Here is a 27,883-nt window from a genome sequence, read left to right on the forward strand (position 1 = left end):
TGTTATCGTATGTTACAGTATGTTATGTCCAGGTTGTGTGTCACATAACAGTGTGATAACATGTACATAACATGACATGTGTGTCATGTTATGTTGATGATTAATACTGGTGTTGTATTAGTTATTCATGTCATTTTTCTTGATTATGGTTACAAATCTGGTCTTTTCTATTGATTCTGTCTGAACAGAAATTATTTAAAAGTCACTCACAGCAGCAGCTTCACTGTTTTCACCTCTGCGTCCATCAAACACAGTGATTGGCAGCTCGGTGCTTTCGCCCCGCCCTCCACATCCATGTCACGTCTCTGATTGGCCGCTGCTGTTATCAGTCATGAGGATGTCGCCTCCTCCTGCCCCAGCAGCAGCAGCAGGAGCAGCAGGGTGGGTTGAGCGGTGAGTGTGGGGACCGTGGACAGCTCCACACTGAGGAGCAGAGCAGCGCAGGAGGAGGAGAGGGCTGGATATGGGGGAGCCACCGCACAGGCCCGCAACATCCACATAAAAACTGTTTTTTGTTTTGTTTTTTTTCTTTTTATGTTTTTTCTTTCGTTTTCTTTTTTAAAATTTTAATGTGCGCGCACCGGTGGGAGAGACACAAAGACACGGAGCTGGAGAGACCGCGGGGGGGACGACGAGGAGGAGGAGGAGGACACATCCGAGGGAGAGAAGGGGAAGAGCGGGGACGCGGACACTGACCCATCCCGGAGCATCGGCGAGAAGAAAGGAGACGGAGAGACGATTCCTTACCTGATGGACTGAGAGGACAGATGAATGAAGACTGCCTACACTAACGCCTATCGATGTCTGGCCAAGGACCTGGACGCTTACGCCATGAACCCGGACATGACAATGGACGGCATTGGCAGCCTGCATGGCGGGGTGGCGGTCAGCTCCGTGGCCCCTGACGCGGAGCTGATGAGCGGCCACAGCCCGCACCATGTCCGAGGGAGCTCACTGGGGGGAGGTGGAGGGGGAGGAGGAGGAGGGGGACACGGGGCGGCGGCAGCGGCGGCGGCGGCAGCCACCCTGCGGATACACCAGGACCTGGCGGCTGCCGCCGCCGCCTCCTCCCGCTCCGCCATGGTGTCCGGTATGGCCACGATCCTGGAGGGCAGCGGGGAGTACCGGCCCGAGCTGTCGCTGCCGCTGCACCACGCCATGAGTGTCCCGTGCGACACCTCCTCTCCCGGGATGGGGATGAGCGGCACCTACACCACCCTGACGCCGCTGCAGCCGCTGCCGCCCATCTCCACCGTGTCCGACAAGTTCCACCACCACCATCACCACCACCACCACCACCAGCGGCTCTCCGGGAACGTGAGCGGGAGCTTCACGCTGATGCGGGACGAGCGGGTGCTGCCGGGCATGAACAACCTCTACAGCCCCTACCACAAGGACCACATGTCCGGGATGGGTCAGAGTCTGTCCCCGGTGCTGGGCAACGGCCTGGGCTCCATACACAACACCCAGCAGGGGCTCCACAACTACGGCACGGCGACGCACGGGGGCCACGACAAGATGCTCAACTTCGACGCGCACCACACTGCCTCCATGCTGGCCAGAGGAGACCACCACCAGCACCGGGGCCTCGGTGGCCCCGCGGCGGGCATGATGCCGCACCTGAACGGCATGCACCACCCGGGACACCCGGGCGCCTCCACGGCGGGTCACCACCCGCACTCCCATCTCCAGTCTCCATCGCACGGGCCGGTGTTGACCTCCAACCGGGAAAGACCACCCTCCTCCTCGTCGGGGCCGCAGGGGGCCAACGGCGCGGGGCAGCTGGAGGAGATCAACACCAAGGAGGTGGCGCAGCGGATCACGGCGGAGCTGAAGAGGTACAGCATCCCGCAGGCCATCTTCGCCCAGCGGGTGCTGTGCCGCTCGCAGGGGACGCTGTCCGACCTGCTGAGGAACCCCAAACCGTGGAGTAAACTAAAGTCCGGCCGCGAGACCTTCAGGAGGATGTGGAAGTGGCTGCAGGAGCCCGAGTTCCAGAGGATGTCGGCACTCAGACTGGCAGGTAAAAAAGAAAAGAAAAGAAAAGAGCGGAGTAAACTTCCACCTGCTGTAAACACACACACAAATACACACATTATAATTATTAATTATCAAGAAAATCTTTTTTTTACATTTATTTTTGCTCAAAATCGACTGAAAACATCTTTATTATTATCTTAAATTAAATTGTATTTAAATTTAGTTTTCGCTTTCTTTGCGTGTTTTGTCCTGCTCGTGACAGTTTCCACGCAGAATCCTCACAGTGGTTATGATGATGATGATGATGATGATGATGACCATCACTGATCAATAACAACAAGAGATCGATATGAAATGACAAGGTCATGGGATTTCCCTCCAACACTCACTCACTCCTCTCTCCCTCTGTTTATTTACATTTGCTAATTCAATCTCGTATTTTAATACATTTTAACAGATTTAAGTAAATAAAGACACATGTTATGCTTTTGTGGCTCAGGTTTAAATTCTCATATCAATGTTTTATTTAAAAAATAATGGGAAAAAAGGAAAGAAAAGAGTTTGAATTTGTGCATTTAATGCAAAAATACCGTTGATTATTGTGATTTATCAGTGGATTACATGTGTTTCTTTGAGCAGGCTGCTGATTTATTCTGGTTTTTACGGCTTTAAGCACACAGTGAGTGAGTGAGTGAGCGAGTGAGCGAGGGGCTGCACGGTGGGTCTGGTGCCCCCTCTAGTGAGGGACCTGGTTTGTGATCCTTCTTTTGTCTGCAGACACAGAATCAGTGAAAAGAGTCTAAAAAACATAACAAAATAAATGCAGTTTTCTGGGATTATTGTGAAATATTTAACACATCCAGTGAATTTACACTCATATAAAATCATATGTGTTATATTTTTAAACCTGCAGATTAATAATCTGATGTATTTGTCTCTAAGGAAAATGAAAATTGTGGTATATATTTTTGTTTAGATGTCATAAAAACAGGCATTTGTGTATATAAAATGAACAAATATCAGTATATGTAAATAAAAGATACAAATAATCCCATAATAACATAAATAAAGGAATATCAAATGGTGAGAAATTAACAGAGAAACCTTAGTTTTGACTGATTTGGACAAAAAACGTTAAAACAGTCGGTAAAGCCATAATTATCTGGCAAACAGCTGTTTAGTCAATACAATTAAATTATTTACAAAAAACTACTTACTGTTTTATTATTATTATTATTATTATTATTATTATTATTAATAATAAATTACTAACAAAAACAATCAAATTTAAAATCAAATTAATATCATTTGAATATAACGTGAAATTTTGATGTTGAAAAGTAAAGGTTTCTCTGTTTAAACACTTTATTTATGCAGTTTTATATACGTTTATTATGTTGTTATTATTGTTAAGAAAATTCAATTGTAATATATATGTGGTTAATAAATGAGCAAGAAAAGCAGGACATAATTTAGTACAAACTTCATTTAAATCATCACTTTTTCAAACACATCAAACGTCACATTCTGTTCCAACTTATTTAATAACGTTACTTAATAATTACTCCATAATTTGACAGATTTGACTATGAGTGATATTTCATGATAATAATTATTTCCTTCATGTTTCTGGGATTTTTGAAACTTAAGATTCTGTTGAGAGGAGACAGTTTATATTTATATAGTTTATACTTTGTTGTAGATAATGATATCATTTAGTGAATCAGAAGCCGTGATTTTAGTTTGATGAAGAGTTGTTTTTATTAGGTTTTGTTCTTTTGTGGAGGAGGAAAATTTAGTTTCATGTGTTTTTAAAAGTAGCTTTAAAAACACGTTTTGTGTCACTTTCCCAGTCTTTCCCTTTTGTTTCTTTATCCAGTTTCCAAATTGTATAATTGTAAATATACAGTTTATCTAATGTAGATACAGTGAAAATGTGAATAGAAAAACTATAATTATTCAGTGTTTTAGATGAAAAGGAGAAAAACTACAAGTGGAGAAAGTTTTAAAAAGGACAATTTTAAATTATTTATTCATCTTATATAAAAAACAAACAAACAGATAATTAATAGAACATTCACAGGAAATGACGTAAGTCATTTGCTCATTTCAGTTTCAGTGACTATGATCACTTTGTGATTTTTAAACACATGTTCACGGTTTTATGATATATTCATAAATATTCTTATATATATATATCCTATATTATAGACACTTATATTTTAAAGTTGTGTGTCATTAAACTGTCAGCAGTAAACCCACAGACATGTATAAAAGTGTCTAAATAAAATAATATGAGAGTAGATTGTATACGTAAATTTTATTTAACGTGTTAATTTTTAACTGTCAGTCCAAAAATATCCATAAAACTGAGTGTGATTGTGTAAAATAGTGAAAAATCTCTTTTTTTATATAAAAACATTATTGATCTCCAGTTAATGAAGAAACAATAAGTAGAAAAGTGTATAAAGAAGAAAAAGGAGTCAGTTCATTTTTACTGGATCTCTTATAAAACAGATACATGTTAGAGTGTAATTTAGTTTCTGTGTTTGTTTTTCTAAAGTTCAGTGAACAAAACATTCACAAAATATATAAAACAGACTAATTTTTAACATTAAATGTATTTATTATTTCACATAAAACCTGTTTTTATTCAGATTTTCTTTTAAATATGGACCACGCTCATTCTGTTTGTTTACGTTGTTTTTGAAGAAGAAGGAGTTAAATGTAATTTGGTTTTTAGAGGCTGAAAATTCTGTGGTTTTAGTGGTTTTGTTTATTTCATTTAGTCATTTTAGTTCAGTGAATCATGTGTGGTCGTCAGGAAACACAGTCACGTGTTTAAAAGTGTTGATATTTGAAATGTGATGAGTGGATTATCTCTGCGGGATGTTAAAGGTTGTCCTTTGATCATCAGAGGTTAATGATACAGAGGAGGGAGGGGGGAGGAGGCAGGGGAGGGGGCGGAGCTGCTGGAGTGTTCGTGTGATCTGTGCGCCCCCTACTGTGCGTGTGTGAATGTCATCATGAACAGAATCTGTGAATCTGCTGCTCGTGTTTGACGAGATGTTGACGAACGTTTCAAACCTCAGGTCCTCAATTGATCGATCGCAACTTTTTTGCAACACAGAACGGTTGTTTTTGTCGCACAATAAGTTTTTTCGCAATAACTTTTATTAAATTCTCACTTATATGCGAAGTAGTTTCTATCTTGAAAGTAAATAATTAAGTCAGTGTCATCATTCTGTCAAGTCACTGTTTGCAAACTTTATAGCCAAAAGTTTTTATTAATTCATCTTTGTTTTGTTCGTATTCGTAAAAATGAACTTGCAATAAGTTGCTCGTGGTGATTTTAATTAAGTCGGTGTCATCACTCGAGTCGAGACGCTGAGTCACTGTTTGACAACTTTATAGTCAAAAAGTTTTACTTATCATTTTGTTCATATATCGACCAACATACCATATCGTCACGCGCTACGTAAAAAATGTTTTACTCGCAAAAAGTAAAGTAAATGACAAGTTTTTGTAAAACTATAACCTTTTGTAGCATTTCTTTTTAAACAAAAGCAATTTTTTATAACGTAACTGAAGTGTCTAACATTGTTTGTTACTTAAGTGTCTGTAAGATTTTCTTTTATATATTTTTTACAAAATATGACATTACAAAACAAATGTAGTCTATAGACCGGAGGAAACATAATTAATGCTTTTTTTTTTTAAAACAAATAATGCATTAATATCATTAATCACAGGATAATCGTAACAGGAGTTGTTCACATATGCTAATATAAAAATACCAGTGTTGCGTTAATGACTGGTTCTGTGGTTGATCCGGTGACGTCGGTCAAAGATCCAGATCCAGCACAGAGACATTTATCACGTCAGGACACATTTACATCAATAAATCTAATAAATGTAGAGAGAATTATGCTCAGCGTAGATGTGATTATACTTTAATGCACAGAAGATGATGTCGCCTGATTTAATCGCTGTTGCCCGCGAGTCATCCGTTCATAATGTACACGTACAAATAAAATGTTCCCTTTTTTTCAGTTCAGTTCTGTACATAATATTTATTTGAATGAGTCAAATAATGTGAAATGTGTTTAAAAACGTGAAAAAATTGAGGTCATAACTCAATAATGAGCTTTAATTTGAATTTTCTGTCTGATAAATGCACAGAGCGACGTAAACAAACACCAAAATGACCTGAAAGACAAACTGTTATATTATTTTTTGTGCCTTTTGTTCGGTGACGGCTCAGTGCAGACGTAAGCAGGAAGTGCAGACTGAACAGAGACAGATAAAAGCAGCGCTGGAACACGATCGCACTGAGGAGGACGAAGCCACACCGTCTGTGTCACTTTAGCCCCAAATCAGCACAGATTCACCTGCTCAGGATATTTGTGATTAAATATCATAGAAAATATCGTCGAGCAGATGCAGATATGAGGTTATTGTCGAGTCTTGAGAAAACACTAGGATTGTGGGTCATTTTATTTAATCTGACGCTGCAGGTAATTGTTCCATCTCTCTTGTCATTTTAGTTCTTTATTTTTGTTTTTAAAGATGAGTGTCGAAGCAGAGCGAGCCTCCGCTCCTCAATCAACAACGCCACAGGCAAACCAATAGAGCTGAGGTCAAAGGTCAGAGCTGCAACACTCAGACAATAGATGGAGCAAATATTCCCTCGACCTCGAGATGAGCCGAGAGAGAGCAGATTATTTCTGCTCTTTGTCTCAATGTCTCTGCATTTACTGTCTGTAAGAGTGAAAATAGCAATAAGAATAATAATTTAGTTTCATAAACAAAATAAGACGCAGGGATAGAAAAATAAGACAAAATGTTAAATATCACACAACTATAACTATGAGTACATATTAAATAGAACGTGTCAGTGTAGAAAAAAACTGCGGAAGTGAATTAAACTCTAATAAAATATGATTTTGCTGTCAAACCCACAGGGTTTATACCTGAGTGTAATTATAGAGAATTACAGCACATGGATTATTGTACACAGTTAATAGTATTGATGCGGTGAATCCCATAATTGTGTTCCTTATTCGTTTCATTAACTCTTTTTCACATTTCTCTTCTTTCTGGAGCAAAAAAGAAAATCACTTTTATTGATTTATTCAACAAAAGATTCTACACTAGAAACTACACTTTTCAAATAACTTATCAAATTATTACCGATTTAACTTGATCATGATTTTGTGCTTTTGGATTCCAGAAATGTCGTTGTCGGTGCCAAAATCACGATCTTAACAAGAGAGAGAGAGAGAGAAATCAGTGCCTATGTACTTAAACATTAACTCATTAATTATGTCAATATTTTATTTAAAACAAAAATCACACTTATTTATTATAACACGTTGAGCAGTAATCATCACGTAGCTACGTAGCAGCTCTGTGAAAAATGTATTTTTCACAGAAGCAAAGTGACATTAATTCATTTGTTCATAATTTGAAACTGAGATAGAAATTGTGCATTTCGACCACTGGCAGAAAATGTGAATAAAAAACACATAAACAATGCTGCTGCCTTTTAATCTCTACATATTTATCCAAACTTTGCGACCAAAAAAGAACAGATGAACTAAGCGCTGCAAGGACCGTAAACGTTTGATCCACGGGTGGTTTGAATGAGCTGAGGAAAGTGGGAGGAGAACCAAGAATTATAGTGTAAACAACAGAAGAGATGAAACGCTAACAACCGCTAGGCTAAAACGCTGCAGCTGCGACAACCGTAAACGTTTTGATCCACAAGTGGTTTGAATGAGCTGAGGAAAGTGGGAGGAGTTAGTCACTAAAAAAAGGGAACATAAGAACCAAGAATTATAGTGTAAACAACAGAAGAGATGAAACGCTGACTCAGCATTCACACTGACAACCGCTAGGCTAAAACGCTGCAGCTGCGACAACCGTTAACGTTTTGATCCACAAGTGGTTTGAATGAGCTGAGGAAAAGTGGGAGGAGTTAGTGAAAAAAAAGGGAACGTAAGAACCAAGAATTGTGGTGTAAACTGTAAAGAAAGGAAAACAGTTGTGTGAACGCTAACAATCGTCTGGTTCTTTGACTAAAAGGTTGTGGCTGCAATAACCGCAAATGTTTTGATGCGCCAGTGGTTGAAATCAGCTGACAAAAGTGGGAGGAGTTAGTGACCAGAAAAGACAACACTAGTAAGAAGAGTTATCGTGTAAAGAACAAACAAAGAAAACAATTGTGTAAATGCTGACTCAGCATTCACAATAACAATCAACTAGCCAGTTAGCATTTGTCCCATTTTCTTATTTCAGCATGACTAATCAAGCACAGATCCAGTAGTCGAGGCGGGGACTTCAGTCCCGTCCAAATGCAAACAACAATGTTTCACCACGTCACTGTCACGTTGGCGGCGCTGAAGCTCGTGCAGCTGAAGCCTCAGAAAAACAACAACATCAGATGAAGTGAGTCTGCGCCTCGAGGAACAAGCCGGTGATACGAGTTCCAGCGTCTCATCCATCACACTCTGGTGTGAGCGCTCACGTGTCCACAAACGTTCGGTCGCCTTAATTTAAATAAGCGTCACCGAGCGTAATCATCGCGATGACAACAAATGGTCTCAACATCTGGACGGAGCTTTTTTTTTCTGTGTTTTGAAATCAATCTGTTTCTTTGCCTCGCAATCTCTCTCCCCCTCTCCCTCTCTCTCTGCCTCTCTCTTTTGGGGGGGAGGTATTATGTGATTGTCGAGGGAATTGAACACAAGAGCAGAGGCAGCAGCGGCCCGATGAATTATTGATGGGAATCTCGGCGTGACCCGCCTCGGTCTGCTCGCTTCACTTCTTTTTCACCTCGCAGTCGGGTTAACCAGGCAAAATGGAGGAAAGGGGGCAGAGAGGGAGAGAGAGGGAGAGAGAGGGAGAGAGGGAGTCCATTGTTTGGTTGGAGGTTGCTGCCTGGCTGCGGCTGCAGGTGAATTATGGATGAAAAAAGAACGACGGTTAAATCAGTGTTAGCATGGAACAGTTCACACGTAAACAAACATGGTGGATGTCAACGTGCTGCTTTCAGCTCCTCTCTTTATTTAAATGACTCAAAGTTAAAGGTAAAGCTGTTCAAGTGACAACATGTTCCGGGTTTTTGAAGTGTGTGAACAGAGCTCCGTACGATAAAAAAACATCTAAACTAGCCCACTTATGCTATAACGTGCTAACAAAGATTTTACCACTTAAAGTCACTGTTAAACAGGAAAGTGAGTCAGTTTGCTTCACTTGTGCTCCCACACCAAACTCCAGTGTTTTTACCTCACAGGGACACAGCAGCTGCAGGTTCACTGCTGCCTCGTTTGGTAAGTTTGTGCCATCTCAGTAAATCCAAACACTGACGTCACACAATGACATATTTGAACCGATCTACAGCACCTGTTTGTAAGTCATGTAAAATCACTCGTTTTCTCTCCGGAGTTTGGTGCGGGGGAGTTAGCGGGTTATGTAAGGAAAAAAGGCCGTTAAATGATACGATAAAGCAGTCGACATGTTTTTGAGATGTTGTAGACTTTTTATTTGATCTGTGTACACATTTCTTGTTGGGGGAATGCACAGATACCTCGTATGTCCATTTGAATGTAGCTGAAGGCTGACTGTACGAGGGTGTTTTGGACAGTGTTTTGACAGCAACAGATGTGTGTTGGTGGGGATCGGTTCTTTGTTTCCTTTAACGTCCACTTAGAGTCAAATAGTTCTGAAAATCTGAATGACGAGCCTAAATATTTTCCATTTTACGCATCCTGCTGCAAGCAGACATATAGTACATTATTAATGAGCAGGGCTCTGCTTTATGACACCGATTACCAGCAGTTACTCTGTGCGTGTGTGTGTGTGTGAGTGTGTGTGAGTGTGTGTGTGTGTGTGTCAGACTGTGGGAATACAGTTTGTGTCCGTTTTCAGGGTTTCGGCTCTGACCTGCTGCATATTCACAGGCTGCTATTGATCTGTATTAATGGATTTCAGACTGCTGAGCGGAGACTTTTGATGTTTGTTTGTGTGTCAGCGTGAGAAGATTTGACAGAGAGTGTTATCGGGCTGCTGTGGTGGAACAACGTGCTGGACCACAAGTCTTAAAAAGCAGACGGTGTGTGTGGAGTTAGAGAAGAAGCAGCTTCTTCCCTGACCTTTGTCGCTCGCTCTCTCCTTGATGCTTCCACCGTGGCAGAAATGATCAAACCTGTGAACCACAGAGTCTCCACAACCTTCACTGTAGCACCCAATAAGAATATCAGAGGCATAGTGTAGTGATTTCTGTGTTAAGTCTGTCTGCAGCGATTACGGTGTCGCGGCGTTGTTGGAGCAGTGGAAGCACTGCCCGGGCAGAACGGCCGGCTTTGGCTTGAGAGGAGAAAATAGTGCTGTCGCCGCTTTATTACGGCGGTCAAATCGAATGTGGCACCTGGACTTTGAGCTAATGGAGGTGGTGAACAATCAGCCGAAGCTCTGCATCACAACACACAAACAAACACATGCAGCAGCGTGGACACAGCTCTGAATCACTCTGTTTGTTTCTGAACTGTGGTGTTGAGATTAAACACTAGATACATTTACCTTCAGACATTGCTTCTATCTATCTATCTATATATATATATCTATATCTATATCTATATCTATCGATCTATCTATCTATCTATCTATCTATGTATCTATCTGTTTATTCACACTATCTATCTATCTATCTATAGCTAGCTTCTATCTATCTATCTATCTATCTATCTATCTATCAATCTATGTATCTATTCACACTATCTATCTATTCACACTATCTATCTATCTATAGCTAGCTTAATATCTATCTATCTATCTATCTATCTATAGCTAGCTTAATATCTATCTATCTATTCACACTATCTATCTATCTATCTATCTATCTATCTATCTATCTATCTATAGCTAGCTTAATATCTATCTATCTATCTATCTATCTATCTATCTATTCACACTATCTATCTATCTATCTATCTTTCTTCTTATTTTTTCCTTTGACCATCTGTGTAGTCAAGTTGGACTGTTTGTGAAATGTCTGTCGGGATGATGTTGAAAACAACACGAGGCGACGTCCAGTTCTGTCTTAAAGGTCCAATCAATAGTGTAAACCTGCACAAACGTAGTATGTATCTGAAAGCGATGTGGAAAATAAAATGTGGATCTTACTTGTGTTTTAGCCGGAGTGGGCGAGCACTGGCTGATCAATTATTTACAGTGTATCCCAAACATTATGTAGGATTGATTTACAGATGTTTATATGAGGCACATAGAGCACCCTTAAATAGACCAGGCCCATGGACATCTCTACCCATCAGTCCTCTGTCTTTCCTTCCTCACTCCCCCCCAGTTAATTAGAATTGGTGTCACCGCACGGCTGAAATAAGTCTGTCCAGAGGTGTTATATACGACAACAGACGACACAGCCAGCATTTAAAAACAGTGTTAGAAAAAAAAGGAAAATAATTAACTGGCTAAAATACAGGATTAGAGAAGGACAAACTAATAAATTAAAATCAATTACACTTATTCTTTTATTTAACGTGATACTTCAGGGTTTTCCTGACGTTTACTGACACAGAGCTGACTGTGCTGTTTACGCGCCGTCTCAGTGAAAACAAGAACAACACTGATTTTAGTCACTTAATAAAAGACTCATCACAATAATTCTGCAATAACTTAAGAACATGTTTTCCGCTGTCTCTCGCTGTTAGGCAGTCTTAGTAAACCACTGACTATCCCACACCAAACCCCATAGAGAAAATCAGTGATTTTACAACACAGTGACACAGTGAGTTGTTGATCCACTGCTTTAAATGTGTTATTGTGTGACTTCTGTTCTGCGTTTGAAAGGATTTGTTGAGATTGACTTCAGTGACACAAATGGTCCAGATTAGGTGAGCGGACGAGCAGCAACTCCTGCGTCACTGTGGGCTAAAAACGCAGATTTTCTCTCTGGAGTTTGGTGCGGGAGAGCGAGAGGTTCACAAACAGACACAAAAGCTTAATTTTCCCAGATGGAAAAGACTTTCTAACAGTGAGATACTGTGGAGGACATAGGTAAACTTTAACTAACGAGATTCATCTATGTAAAGTTAAAAGTACTTTTCCTGCTCTCTCTTATTTTGGTTTTGTGTTTGTGAGTGTCAGTGTGTTGGCGTGTGAATCAGCAGCTGTGTGTGTGTGTGTGTGTGTGTGTGTGCGGAGGGATGATGTGGATCGATGGCTGTAATCCCGAGCAGATTAAAAGAGCATTAATACTGGCAATGATAACGTAAACGGTGCAGACCCAGATCTCCATTGATCTGCAGGAACCTGATCCAGACCTGTTCCTGGAAGAGATGGAGGAGGGGGAGGCAGGGGGGAGAGGGGGAGAGGGGGAGAGAGAAAGCTGTCAGGAGGAGAGAGCGAGAGAGAGAGACGGGGGAGGGGAAGGAGCCGAGGTCCTGAATAATATTAACAAATAATACCAATAATAAAAATAGATGCAGATCAATAGCTTGGTAAGTGAAAGACGTTAGTGCGCTGTTGCCTGGAGACTTGCGATGGACGTCGGCGTCCAATAAAAACGTCGGTTTCTTGTAACAAGATGAAAAGAGTCTTTATAGACGTTATTGATTGTTGTTTATGTGCTGGTATTTATATTTCCTCTGGTGTTGTGGTGTCAGTTGCTGCTGAAGCTGCTGTCTGTCAGCGCGCGGCCTTTTCCACTTCTGTTTTTGTTTGGACGTTTATCCCACAGCTGTTTCACTCACACACAAAGTGTATTCTTCAGTATTTGAGATTTTAGTGGCGTAGTGATGATTATTCTGGTGTGTTTGTTATGTTGTTGTTATGAGGAAAAGCAATGATGTTTTTTTTTTGTCTTTTTGTGCCTAAACTTAACCACATTTTCTTATTTATGGTAAAAAAAATGTTTGTAAAATAAATAGGGTCATAAGCTCACATTTTGGTTTGCAAAAATGTACAACTGCAACATATAATCTTGAAAACTGGCTTAATGAAAGGGATAGTTTAAGATTTATTTAACCGTAGTTGTATGACATATTGTCTCTCAACATGTAAATCACCAGATTTTAGCCAATTAACAAAAGAGTCGCATGATAAAATCCACACCACCTTAAGTCTACAATATCCCAATAATACGTCCACTGCTTATTTCACCGTATGACAGCCTTCTCCCTCTGGAAACGGAAGTTTGTGTCCCTACGTAAACCCGCTCCATCGCCCGCACCAAAGTCCAGAGAGAAAATCAGCCGTGATTTACGTCACAGATATCAGGACACGTCGATTCACCGCTGCCTCCATCGGTGACTTAAATTGTGTTGTTCGACGTTTGAACTCCTTTGTTCAGGTTTTCTCAGTGACGCAAACGTACCAAACAGAGGCAGCAGCTCCTGTGTCCGCACGGGCCAAAAAAATCGCGATTTTCTCAATGGACTTTGGTGCGGGAGACGGAGCGGTTTACGTAGGGACAGGAATTTCAGTTTGTAGTGACATATGTGAGACACATATTCTTACGATATCATAGACTTAAGCTAGTGTAGATTTTATCATGTGACTCTAATACAACTGCACAACGCTGCGCTCCACCTGCCGCAGGTTTGGCGCTAAAAGCTCCGAGAGCGGCCAGATTGATGTGTATCAGACACAGATGGGTTTGAAGGGAATCCTCCTTCTATTTGATTGGAACCCCGTAACTGGATTTATTAAGCTGAATCTGTCTGTGATTGGATTATGTTTCATATTGGATGGATGGGATCCAATTGTAGATATTACAGCGCTTTAATGGAGACAGGTTTAGCAGGACAGAGGGGGCAGGGACACCACGTCGCAGGCAAGACTAAAGATAAGGAGAGGAAAGAAAGAAAGAAAGAAATGGGACATTCTTTGACCAAAAGTATGAGGACACACCTTCTGTCTTCATGTCTGGTGTCAGCGGTGAGCGCTTTATGTCCGTTTATAGCCGCACAGCTTCCTTTTTTTTGGATCAATCACCTATTACAATAGAAGCTATTGATCAGGGGAGAATTATCTTTCTGCCTGTGTTTGTTCTCTGTTGGTGAGACAGAGCCGGGCAAAAAAAACACGTCGCTGATAAGAGGAAAGGTACGGAGAGGCTAGTTAACTCATCATCTATTAGTGTGTGTGTGTGTTTGATGTCCAAACAAAGCTTCCCTCTGACTTCTCCTCACTGTCAACATTCACCAGGTTAAAGGTCAGTGATGTTGACTCTGTGTCAGAGTTTCAAACTTTCTCTGCGGAGACTTTTACCGACTTCTAACTCTGATTTAAATCCTACGTGAAAACGTCATGTCACGTGACCGTAAACAATCCCCTTTAAACTTAAACTTACTTTCTAGCATCGCAGAGAAAATACAGTTTTAAACTAGAATCTTAAAGGTCCAGTGTGTGAGAATTAGTGACATCTGATGATGAAACTGCGGATTGTAACAAAGAAGGACTCCTTTCAAGCATGTCAGGGAACTACGGTGGCCTTCTCATACCAAAAAGGATGCCTTTTTTCTCATTAACGCATGGCCCTCTCATATAATGTAGACCAAAGGCCATGAAAACTCAAAGCATTTTCAATGAACACGATTATTCACTCATACACACACATGTAAAGGTTTTATAGTCCGTTTCTGCCAATACCACGGGCTGTATGTTAGCTGTATGTTAGCGGGCTGTATGTTAGCGGGCTGTATGTTAGCTGTATGTTAGCTGTATGTTAGCGGGCTGTATGTTAGCTGTATGTTAGCGGGCTGTATGTTAGCTGTATGTTAGCGGGCTGTATGTTAGCTGTATGTTAGCGGGCTGTATGTTAGCTGTATGTTAGCGGGCTGTATGTTAGCTGTATGTTAGCGGGATGTATGTTAGCGATAGCTGTAACTGTTGTGGAGTTTGAAGGTACAGAAGAACCATGGTTACACTTTTACATCGTTCACTTCAGACGGTAGAATAAAGTAGAAAGAAGATGAAATCAGCGCACTCGCCTGTGTGTCCCGTCGTCGTGGTTACTGCTGTTTGAAAAGTGACAAAAGCCACGCATTAGAAGGTGCTCTGCAAAACAAGACTTAGTCACATCCATATAACTAACTGTTTTTCCAGAGTTCATCTGAGTCCACACATATGAAGAGTTACTTCATATCCGTGTGTCCACAGACGTCCAGACGCAAGTTTCTCCATCACAAACGAGTGTGAACTCCTGGTGAGAAATCACTGCCGATAAAACATCAAAATAATGTCAAATTGCGTGCACATAGACTCTTGTCTTACTCAGTATGAACGATGGTGAGCAAATTGAGGCTTGTGGACCAAAACTGGGCCCCCCAGAATTTATATTCAGCCCTGTGGAAGAATTCTAAAATATGTTTGTTTTCAGTCACGTAGAATTCAGTGCCTTTTATTCTGAAAAACAAGAGTCAAAGAGAAAACAAGAGCAGTTCTAAGACACGGGGAACAGTAAAGATTGAATAGTTAGTAGAAAGGAAAAAGAAAACAGTTTTGCCTGATGAAAATATGACGTTTTGGCATAGTATTCAACTAAGTTTAGTTTAGTATGACCACGCCTGATAAAGTCACATGACCGTTCTGGTCACTTGGACTGAAGTAGATTCTCTCCTCAGCAGTTTGTTTGCTTCGTTTTCACAAAGTTCTATGAATGGAAAAACAACGTCAGAACATAAAGAACAAGGATTTTTACGTATGAAAGTTTCACTGGAGCTGACAGTCGAGCTGTGGCTGATAAAGAAATAATCAGGATGTGAATGCATCGTCGATTCTAAAGGTCTTCTTCTTTTGTGTCAAGTCCTCACAAGACACGCTCGCTCTAAATTGAATTTTAGAGGTCGCGGGACAAACAGGTCAAATGTCACGGCTTCGAGGACGCGGTTAAAGTGAGAGGCAGCGTGTGTGGAGAGGTGAGAGGCTTTGTTAGTGGCTTCATGTTTGTGTTGTTGTTGTTGTTTATATTTGAATATAGAATGGTATACAAGGAGACGTGTGTGTGTGTGTGTGTGAGAGAGAGAGGTAGATGACATCAAACTCCTCCGAGGCCATTTCTTCATCAGCTCGATGACATCACTGGGCCTCCAGAGGCTGCGATTGGTCAGCCATTTTCTCCTGGTAAACAAGTGGAGATACATTACAGTTTGTGTGTGTGTGTGTGTGTGTGTGTCAGCAGACAGACAGAGAGAGAGAGGGAGAGAGAGAGAGACCTTTGTCCGGTGATGTCATCACAGACCTTGTGGACATACAGATTATACACAGATAAACCATCTCTCTCTCTCTTTCACACACACACACACACTGAGTCAGTGACACTGTGTGTGTGTGTGTGTGTCTCTTTGTTCCTCACAGACACAGATTTCTCCATCACCCTGAGTCCACACGTAGACGACCTCCATTTTGTAGAATTGACAGTGAGCGGTTAACCCTTTCATTCATTTCTAACACTTCATTTGACCGCTGGTGTCACATAATCTGGCTCTGGCTCTGAGGGTGAAAGAGATTATTAATATTCTGCTGCGTAATCACATTTTTGAGAAGTGGAGATCTTTAAAAAACAACAAACAACATAAGCGCATGGTTTCAGTGGAAACTTCAGTGGAAACTTCAGTGGAAACTTCAGTGGAAACTTTGTGGAAACTTCCGTGGAAACAGGCTGACCCACGAGCTGAGGACACATAACTGCTTTAAGCTGCTTGGTTTTATCCTATTTGGTTCTTTTTTTGGGTTAATTTTAATGTCGTATTTTGCATTTTATAAGTATGATTTCAAACTTCTGTCCCAAACATGACAAAAAATGAAAATATCACATGAAAATTGGTTAATTATGGGGAGAAAAATCAATAAAAGGATAAACACACACACACACACCAATGATGTCCAAGATAAAAGAGAAATATTTTGATGGACTCATTCATGTACTCAGTTACTACTGTGTGTGTGTGTGTGTGTGCGTGTGTGTGTTGTTCCATTTCCAGTTATCTTCTCAAACGGAAGAAGGGAAGCATCGTGGTGCATTAAGCACGACCACACACACACACACACACACACACACACACACAGTGAACTGCTGATTGCTAAGTGCTACGATGCTGTGTGTGTGTGTGTGTGTGTGTGTGTGTGAGTTTAAGTGCTGAGATGTGATGCATCAACTGTGTCTGCCATGCTGCAACATCTCCGCCCTGTGTGTGTGTGTGTATGTACACATAATACTGTAGTACTGTAGTATACTCTATAATATACTATAAGATACACTGTAGTAAAGCAGTATTCCTTCCAGGAAGTTGAGCTAATCTTCCAGGAGTGTTGTTGTCACCGTTGCCAGGAAAACATCTTAGCGCTCACGCGGCGTGGCACAGATCTGTGGCGCAGGTGCACCCATGTTAGACTTTTAAAAATGTGTTGTTCTATAGTCTTCTTACATGTTGTTGAGTCAAAGTTATGATTCATTTTATATTTATATATTTTTAGTAATGATATAAAGTAGCAATAGCTGTCCATAAGTCACAAAATAGACTTTAAAACTGTGACTTAAATCACAAATCCAATTTTAAACATTTTTGGTTAATTTTTCGCTCAGGTGTGTTATCAGATTGCCTAGGGCACATGTGTGAAACTGGTGGCTCGGGGGCCACATGTGGCCCTCCAATTGATTACATGCAGCCCGCCCACCACTGTGCAAGGTGATGGAATAGAGACAGAATATAAGACTAAATGTATTTGCCGGCAATATTTTTATAATAGTAATAAGAAATTCAGTTGTAATCATTGCTTTATTAAATGTATTACACTCAACATAAAAATACATGTATTCAAGCTGTTTTAATCACAATTATCCTCGTCATTATTTGCTACATTTTCAATTATATTCTCCGTTTTTGTGCATCATAAAAATGTTTTTATTATGAATAATTCAAAACAAAAACAAAACAAGCACTTTTACTTTGCAATTCTGTCTAATATCATAACGAATATCTCATATTGCCCACTGGCTACTAAATAGTTGTTTTTTCCACTTTTTTCCTCTATGTCGGCCCCCACTTGACCAGACTAGATGCTCATTGGCCCCCAGGTCATTTGAGTTTGACACCTCTGGCCTAGAGGTTGTGGTGAAAATAAAAAAGGATATAAGACTCTCTATATTCTTATAGCATCTGTATAAACTGTATATTTGAACATAGTAAGGGGAAAATAAAGCAGCCTAAATGCTCTGTGTTCTCAGGGTTAAACAATATTTTACCTTATGCGTGTTTGTGGTGTTTTTGTGTGTAAATGCTGGTGATTAGCTGGTTAGCGTTAGCAGCAAAAAGCAGTGGCACTAGGAAAAAGACGTTTGTTTCTCTTTACTAGTAAAATATCTCGACAAAAAAACACAACAGGACGTGACCGTAAAAAATATAAACTCTGGTGAGCGTTTCCTAAGCTAGCAGGGCAGTTTCTGAGTTGCTAATGTTGCTAAAGCTATGGTGAGTCAGTGTCTGACAAAAAAACTCAAGAGAACGGTCTTGTCTGTGAATGGACGATGTTCTGTTTGAGTGTAAACATGATTTGACAGGCTGACACCCGTGTGTGCTGGAATGTTTGCGTCACATGATTTAAAGGGCCTGTGCTCGAGCTACTGCTAGGAAAAGTCAATCATTTCTCAACTTCTTCTTCTTCTTCTTCCAGTAAGTTCCAGCACGGCTGAACACTAATGGCACTTGCTATTTCTGTTTTTCCATCAGTGATAGTACCTGGTACCTGGTGTTTTTTTAGTACCTGCTCTGACGAGGTTCCAGGCGAGCTGAGCCTAAAATGTGACGTCAACAGACTGTCGGCCACCGATTGGTCAGAGAGTGTCGTCACTAGAATCAAAGCGAACAATGCTGAACTGTAGATAAAAAGTTAAAAAGACTTGAGAAATCCCTGAAAACATGCGTTAATCTCCAACATTTAGCAAAGAAAAAGTCTAAAATGTCAACATTTAACAGAGATGACAATAACAGAACATGAAAAGTTCATATCCGTTTAAATATCTGTTGACAAAATGAACATAAAGACAAGAGAGTGTTAATGGACCTTGGAGAACCTGAAGTTCTCCGCAGCTCTCCCTTTTCAACCGTCTATATTTTAAGGCGACATAATGTAAGATTTTAACCTTAAAATAACGTCTATTTTGTGAATGTATTTGCCAATGTCATGTGCAAAAACAGTATTTTAATCTCTGATGATACGTTTCTCACATACATCGCTCCTTAAAATAGTGTGTGACACTCACGTGGACAGACATCGCGTCTGATGAGCGGCTGAATCCAAACGTCGCTCAGTCCGGCCGACTCATGACTGCAAACCAAATGTGGCGCCACATGCAAACAGTGAAATGTACGTTAAAGGGTGACTTTACTACTTACCCTGCACTTATATGCCCTCTGTGTAATGGATACCAAGGCTTAAGTGGTAATGGTGTAATAAAAAAAAAACAGAAACAGACAGAAGGAATGGAGGAAGAGGCAGGGAGGAGAGAGACGGAAAGGTAGGAGGAGATGGAAGATGAAGGAGAGGCAGAGGGAAGGAGACAGGAAGGAAGGAAGTGGAGGAGAAGGAAGAGACAAAGAAAAAACGCGGAAGAGACAAAAGACGGATGATGAAAAAGACCGTGTTGAGAAGAGAAACTGTGGAGAGGAGCGACAAAGGGAGGAGAAGAAAAGGAGCAGATGATTAAAGACGGAGGGGAGAAAACAGTGAGATTCAAAATGTGGCACAAAGAAATTGTGAGACAGAGAGAAATGAGGGAGAATAAAGAGACGCAGAGTTCTCCAACGGCTCTTTGTGCCGCACGTCTTTTTACCAAATGAAGATCGTCCGTGTCGCTGTGTGAAGTCGTGACACATCGGAGGATTTATATTTGCCGTTATCGATCCCCAAAACTTTGCTCGTCTCTTTTAACGTCTCTCAACATTTACATTGACACAGGAACAAAAAAAAATGACAAAAGAGGAAACTAAGACAAGGAAACCTCCCTCCCGCTTTCTTAGTTCAGGAACCACTCTCAGTATTCGGACAGAAATGCAAATGGTGGCTTCAAATGCCTCGCTAATGTCACATTTATGAAATCGTTAAGTGGAAAGTTTCCGAAAGCTCAGCACTCCAAAGACATTTTCAAAAATGGCCGCATCATGTTCAGAATTGTATAATTTGTCTTAACTACCGCACACTAACTAGCATCGCTATTATCAGAGTTCTCACGACTTTATCACTTGAACGCACGCTACGCCGTCGTAGAAAAACAAATCCTATTTACAGACGCTGTAACATGTGTTAACCTTACACGTTTTTAACGTAGCGTCCACCAAAAATTAACATCAACAGGCTACCTCACTCTTGAAAACGTCAGCAAAAATGTCACGAATGCTCATGTGTTTGCCGTGCTGTGAAGCTAACAGAAGCCAGAGGAATATCCGCCAGATGTGATGCTAGCTGTGATGTTGTGAAAGGGCTTTTATTTTAAAAAATTTAGTTTCGTCTTTCAAGAAAAAGGGAATGTTACGTCATTTTTCCTGAGACGCTTAGTGTTACATAATATCACGTCGTCTAATAGCAACAGGACGCATGTGTAGCCCTGTGGAGACAGAGGCTGTCATGGCCAAGTTACCAGGCCATGATATATCTTTGTGGTGAGGGTGAAAACAGTCTGTAATGACTCTGCTCATCTCCTCTTTCTCCCCCGCTCTCTCTCTCTCTCTCTCTGTCTGTCTGTCTGTAAAATGAAACCAGTGCTCGTTGGCTCACTCACTTCCTGTCTTCAAACTTTAAACTTTATTCCTCTACAACAGCCTATGAGTAAACACAACATTGAATGCTTAAATGGATCAATATTATTTTTTGGTATCATTGAATGGGGCCTACAATAGAACCTTGAGGGACACCAAATGTTAAAAATCTGGTGAACTAGTTAAACTGTAACTGTCAAGTGATAAATTGTGATACCTGAGGGCAGATGCTATAGTGACTCAACATTGCCTCTTGAGGTAAAAAGCGACATTACAAGCTAGCTGGTTAGCATGGCAGCTTGAGTAGATATTGCCTGTCGTCATCTCAAACTTGATATATTTCATTGATAATGTGAATTCATTTGAATATTTTAAGCCCCCCCAAAAAATATATGTGCATTTAACTCACAACAGTCAACGTAAAACTGTTTTATTTTATTTCATTGTATTTATTGGTTTATTTGACGGAAATGCACATTAATAAAATAATGTAATTGCTATAAATGTGCCAGAATTAGTCAATAGGCTATTTTTCATCTGTAGTCCCTAGACAGATGTTAAAATGTCCTCCTATTAGCAGGATAAAAAGATAAATTATTAAATGAAAAAGTTTGTTATTGTGTTTTTTAACAGTAGTTTGCATCCATACTGTTGCATTGCTGCCGTCTTCGTCTAACTTCTTTTCATAAAGCGATGGCTGCTCCGATAAAACATTCCCCCGTCGTTTCTCTTGACGTTCCCTGGGCCTCGACTCTCTTAAAGCCTGCGTATAATACGTCGATGTGTTTGCAGTGAGTGTTACCAGCTATTGAGACTCGGGCACTTGACTTAACCCTCCACCTGAGTGAATAGAGGACAGATTTCACGCCGGAATGCCTCTCGTTCACCATATTGGACGACTTGACCGCCAGGTCAGCCGGCTGATTGTGTTTTTGAAATGAATGCTCTTGTGCTTGGTTAACTGTTGTGGGGGGGGGGGGGGGGGGGTCCACAAAAGTCTAGTAGAGATGAAGGTGTTTAACCGGGTGGATTTGTCCATATTTATTTCAATTAATTCAGTATTTAGACACAGGCTTTGTTGTTGTGAAGTCAAGCATCTGACTGCTAATATTAGCTTGTTATTATGTTATGATAGAATGTGTGCCCTAATGCTGCATTCAGGTCATGTAGGAAATAGCAGTTTCAGCACCAAAGTCCATAGAGAAAATCAGCGTTTTAAGCTCACGGGGACACAGGAGCTGCCAGTCTACTGCTGCCCTGTGTGGTCAGTTTGTGTCGCTAAAGGTAAATCTGCATGTTTTCAAATGCCGAATTCTTCAAATGACACATTGGAACTTACCGATGGAGGTAGGAGTGGATTGACGACTCCTGTGGCCTGTGATGTAAAAATCGATGATTTTCTCTATGGGCTTTGGTGCGTGGAAGTGAGAGGTTTAAAAGATGGGATGAATTTCAGTTTCCTGTTGAAAAAAACAGATGTAACAGATTGTCAGATTCTTGTGGTGTCCCTGTAACCACATACACCTCTTTTTTTATTTTTTTATTTTTTTTACCAGATTTGCAGTATATTACAAAAAACTAAAGGACTAAATCGACTGTAGCCTATGTTGTAAATAGGTTTTAAATGTTCGCTCTCTCCTCCATGTTTTCTGTTAACTGTGACTTAATGAAAAGCAGCTCAGCAGCAGCTTCACTCCAGACAAGGTGTTTTTTTGTTTTGTTTTTAAGGAAAAGAAAAGTGCAGGCACATCAGTGAGTAAAAGGCAGTGATCACAACGAGCCGGAGCACGGCCCAGTGATTCAATCAGGCCGTTTTCTCTCCAGTCGGGGTTACAGTGAGGATCAAACACGCAATTGTATTATTCAAAAGGGAGGCGGGGGTTTTACCAGTGTGAGGAGAGGAGAGGAGAGATAGGGGGGGAGGGACGGCCGTTTCTGTAAAGGTACGTCTCGCAATCAATGGGATCAATAACGCCACAGCTCCCTGTGTCTTTCATCAGCTCCCTCTGTGCGTCCCTCGCTGTTGGACACGTCTCTAACTGCAAACGAGATCAGCAGCAGGAAAAACACGGAGAGAGAGAGAGCGCGTTGTTTTTCCTCCGTCACTGTTTTCAGTCGACGTTCCTGCATCATCATCACATCATCAGCATATCAAGAAACACAGTGTAATAGAGGAGCACAAACCGAGGCATATTCTCATATCACAAAGCACTGTATACATTATACGCGTTAATATATACATAAATATATAATGCAGAAAAGGGCAATCACATTAATAAATAACGCAGTACACAGAGACCACCAAGGAGATAATATAATTCACGAAAACGAACGAAATAAGGAAAACTAAAAGTGGGAACACATTTTTATTAACTGAAATAAAAATAAAATCTAATCCAATCTAACAATACCTAACTGAAACTAAACTAAAACTGTAGTGAAAATGTGCTTGTGTGTATTGATTTGTTTTCTGCTGGCAGTTTTTCAAAGGTTGTATTTGAGACAAAATTATAGTTATCGCCTAAAATGATCACCTTTTTTAACCTGGTAACACTAAAACTAATAAAACAAAAAAAACTAGGAAAACCCGCTTTAAAAGCAAACTAATTTCAAAAAACAAAAAGGAAGGAAGGAAATAGGAAATAAAAACTACTGGAGACAAACACAAATGAAACATTTCCGGATCTGATTCAGCTTAAAACAGCACAAAGAATTATTCAAAAGTAAGAAATTATTTACTTCCAAATAAAATAAAGACGCTGTTTTCAAAGAGACAAGGTTAGATATAATTTGAATTTAAACAGTCTAACAGATGAATTAAAGCATTTACATAAAAACATAAATCAGTTTAAAAGAATTATACAAAATACAATAATTTTAAATAACTATAAGGATGAAGAGCAGCAGTTTCATCCAGGACGGTGATGGAAAATCCAGACGTGTTCTTGTGAAGAACTTTAAATAAAATACTGTAAATACGTAAATATTTGGTGACAGGATTAAAGTAAAGTGTATAAATGAAGTTGTGTGTAATAGGAACATATAAGTTTATACTTCTGCATAAAGATGATGAGATGTAAATGTAAATGCGTAAAATCTATCTATAGGTGACTCAAAAAAAAAGTCAGATACTGACTCCGCCCACAGCTTTCATCAGGTTTCATCACAAAGAGCCAAAGAGGTAAATATTGAAGTCCAGAGTCCAGGATTTAACTGTGGAACAAACAGAGGAAAAAGAACTGGGACATTTATTTTGTTTGTGTCACCTTTAAAGGTGCAGTAGGCGAGATTTTTTTAGACTGTACCACATGTAACAGGCTACTCATCCCACGTACAACTTTGTGTTTTATATATATCTATATATACTGTATATCTATGTATATGTATATAAGAGTATACATTCATAAGAGATGTATATGAGTCTAAACGTCGGGTTGATAAACGCAATAAAACAAGTGTCAAAAAGGGGCGGAGACTCTCAGATTATAAATCTGTGCGTGCTGGTCTGGTGGGAGGATCTTAGTACGGTGAGAAACCTTAGTATTTTAACTAGTATTTTATTTTAATTTCTCCACTGATCTTGCATACTGAAGCTTATTATTTATTATAATTATACTACATTATATAAAGTGGAATTGTATTATTTTATTGTAGCATAAAAGAGGAGGCTGATTTTCATTTTTTTTATTATTCTCTGCTGCTGGTGCAGATGATTCAAAGGATTGTTTGTCTCGCTCTCTCACACACATGCACGCACGCACACGCACGCACACGCACACTCACACACACACACACGCTGTGTGGCCCAGTGTTCATATTCACAGATCAATAGTGCCACCTCCTGAGCATGTGGAGGATTAATATTCACTTCAATAACACATCAGTGAGAGAACAGACAGAGGAGAATCAATTCTTAAACAACCAGGACATTTATATACATATATATACTGTATATATATATATATGTATTTATATGTGTATTTGAGTCATTTATCTTTACTTTATTTCTGCTTTTGTTTGATTTAAAGAAAAGAAAAAAAATGTATCTACAGTTTTAAGGTTCTTTTTAGATTACAGTATTTTAGGGCCACTTAACAAAAGGCTCAGCTGAAACTTAAGTTTCTCACTCTCCTCTGCACCAAACTCCATAGAGAAAATCAGCCATTTTAACATCACAGCACACAGGAGTCGTTGATCCGTATGTTTCAATGTGTTATTTGTGTGACTTTGGCGTTTAAAAATCCTTCATTCTGATTCACCTCAGTGACACAAAGTGACCACACGAGGCAGCAGTGGAGCAGCTGTGAGCTAAAAACGATGACGCAGGAGAAACTCAGCGAGAAAAAAGGTTATTTTCCCTTAAAACCTAAATGAAGCCAATTAGTAGTTTTATGTTTGATGATCTGTTTTGCATCAAATCCTCCCCAGTGATTGAGTGGAATTTCAAAATAAGAGACATGGCTCTTATTTGTATTTTTTACACAGGAGAGAGGAGACAGGAGGGGAGGTGTGTGTGTGTGTGTGTGCGCGTGTGTTCGCAGCGAGGACAGTTTCCCCTTACATAATAGTTTTGTCACTGAATTGAGTCCTTCAGTGAATTTGTATTGATCAGACTCTGACTCGTGCATACTTAATTCACAGAGGTAATCAAATCAAATGCACCCACACCTCCTCCTCCTCCTCCTCCTCCTCCTCTTCACTGGCAGAGTTTGAACTACAAACACATCAGAGGAGGTGTTGTTGTGGTTTTTGTGATTGTTGTTGTTTTTTGGCCCAAAAATGGTCAAAGAAATCATAAATGACACTTTACTTACACGTGGTGTTATAGATAACAGTGCTTTTGTCCATGTTTAAGACAAAAACAGGCTCAACAGCGCCACCTATTTATCCAATCTGTATCTATATGTGTAGTTTCTTGGAATTATATCCGTAAACCCAGCACGGAACTAACCAGTTTGAATTTTGTGGTCACTTGTGATGAGTCTACATTTTGTTTCTTCAGCTAAAAACTGTTTTTGTAAAACTTTGTTTTTGTAAATTAATTGATAAATTGTAGGTTAGAGTTATTTAAACCTAAAAAAAACTTACCTATTAACCCATTAATTGCGGGGTTATGCTGCGCGCAGACGTGTAAATAAAATGTGTTATGAGGGGAACATAATCATTTGGAGGAGATCTTGTTGTTGTAGAGACGGACACACAGACACGTGTTGGACGTGTCCGACGTTATTACACTCAGGGATTCTCTGTGATTACAGACGCGTTGTTATTGTTTAAAGATCGATGAGCAGCGATGGAGCTGATTATGTTGAGAAAACAAAATCACACACACGCGCGCTCTACGCGAGAAAGATGAACTTTTGACGGAAAGTAAACCTTGTGTCCTTGTTTGTGTTTCATATGAGAGACGCCGTTAAAATTCCCCTCCAATATTTCCCTGTAGTTCAAAAAAAAAACAAGCAACACGAACACCAGAGGCCGACGCGTATGGATTTTTCTGCGGTCGATGACGATCTTTAGAAATCAGTGCAGCCTGTGGCTGATATACAGGCAACTTTTATTTTAAATGTTTTTACCTCCATCTGATAAAATGTAACTGTTGAATAATTGAAATAATCTAATTTAAAAAATAAGTGCTTCATAAATTAAAGTAGGAATGAGACTTGTGCCTCAGATCCACTGTCTGATGATCAAATGACACATTTATCTCTGGAAATTAGTAAAAAACATGTGGTGTGACTTTCCAAATTTTGTTATATAGAAACATACATATATACAATATAACAGTGGCCAATAAGGGTCGCCGGTTCAAGTCCCCACCAGGTCAAAAGGGCGGGGGTACCCCTGAGCAAGGTACCCAACCCCCATTGCCCCCCGGGCGCAACTCAGTGTGGCAGCCCACTGCTCCTAATTCTAGGAGGGGTCAAATGCAAGAAAATAATAGAGAAATAATAATTTCCCTAAGGGGATTAATAAAGTATAAGATAATAAAGAAACTAGAGTAACTATTAAATGCACAAGACTTGGGACAATAAATGTTTGATTCAGTAAATAATAATCTAATCTAACCCAAATTGTTTTGGATTAACCTTGGATTATGTGGTGCAGCAGAGTGAGCAATATAAAATCTGCCAAATCAAAATATGCATAATCATCTACTGTGGTGAATCCCTGGAGAGGCACACGCCAAAAGAAAAAGAAAAACCATGGTTCTCAAACTGTGGCACCACCAGTGGTACGCAAGCTTCCTCTGGTGGTACCTGGAGGAAAATCAAAAATACTCTTCTCCTGTAGATACCAGGACATGTGATTGCAGAATTTTGACTGGCGTGCGTAGAAAATGAAACAAATAAATAAAATAATACTTATATATATATATATATATATATATAATATATAATATATATATATAATTATATTTAATACTAACTAGCACAAACTAACGTGTTTTTTTATGTTGGTACGACAAATGCAAATCGCCTAAATGGCCGACTTGGGCTTCATCTTGGGCTGTAACATCTTCCCACCAAGTTTCATGAAATTCTGTGGAACTCAATTTGACTCAGTTTTCACCTTAGGGGGCGCTACAGAGCCCTTGACCTGACCTTTTAAAAAGCCAGGGAAGGAAAACAATAGGTTCCTGTGTGCCAGGAGCTGTTGCAGCCCCTAGCTTTTTTGTTGTTACTTCAAAAGCTAAATATTTCCTCATTACTTGGTCTAAAAGGTTTGAAAAACCCAGATGAGTCATTCTTACCTGTAACTGACGTCTGTTTTTCTTCCTCCTCCTCCTCCACCTCTCGCAGCGTGCAAACGGAAGGAGCAAGACACGGCGAAGGAGCGCAACAGCACACCAAAGAAGTCGCGGCTGGTCTTCACCGACCTGCAGCGACGCACCCTGCTGGCCATCTTCAAGGAGAACAAGCGGCCGTCCAAAGAGATGCAGCTCACCATCTCACAGCAGCTGGGCCTCGAACTCACCACCGTCAGCAACTTCTTCATGAACGCCCGACGTCGGAGCCTGGACAAATGGACAGACGACGGCGGGAGCCCCGGGGGCCAATCTTCTGCGTCCAGCACTTGTACCAAAGCGTGATAAAGGATGGCGTTGGAGGGGGGTGGGGGTGGGG

General features: G+C 40.3%; 1 protein-coding gene across 1 annotated transcript; it reads left to right on the plus strand.

Annotated features, from left to right (window-relative positions):
- The first annotated feature begins 361 nt into the window (after positions 1-361).
- onecut2 (one cut homeobox 2) lies at positions 362-27,854 on the plus strand. Its single transcript, XM_058617482.1, has 2 exons — positions 362-2,023; positions 27,560-27,854. The coding sequence occupies exons 1-2, from the start codon at positions 772-774 to the stop codon at positions 27,847-27,849; spliced, it is 1,542 nt and encodes a 513-aa protein (XP_058473465.1). The 5' UTR covers positions 362-771; the 3' UTR covers positions 27,850-27,854.
- The last annotated feature ends 29 nt before the right edge of the window (positions 27,855-27,883 follow it).

The sequence above is a fragment of the Solea solea genome, chromosome 19 (assembly GCF_958295425.1).
Source record: "Solea solea chromosome 19, fSolSol10.1, whole genome shotgun sequence".
Taxonomy (NCBI): domain Eukaryota; kingdom Metazoa; phylum Chordata; class Actinopteri; order Pleuronectiformes; family Soleidae; genus Solea; species Solea solea.

Bases quoted from the DNA above. Each gene is read 5' to 3' on its own strand.
- onecut2 (XM_058617482.1), top strand. From the start codon at position 772: ATGAAGACTGCCTACACTAACGCCTATCGATGTCTGGCCAAGGACCTG. The intron at 2,024-27,559 runs GTAAAAAAGAAA...CACCTCTCGCAG, and splicing joins GTCGGCACTCAGACTGGCAG to CGTGCAAACGGAAGGAGCAA.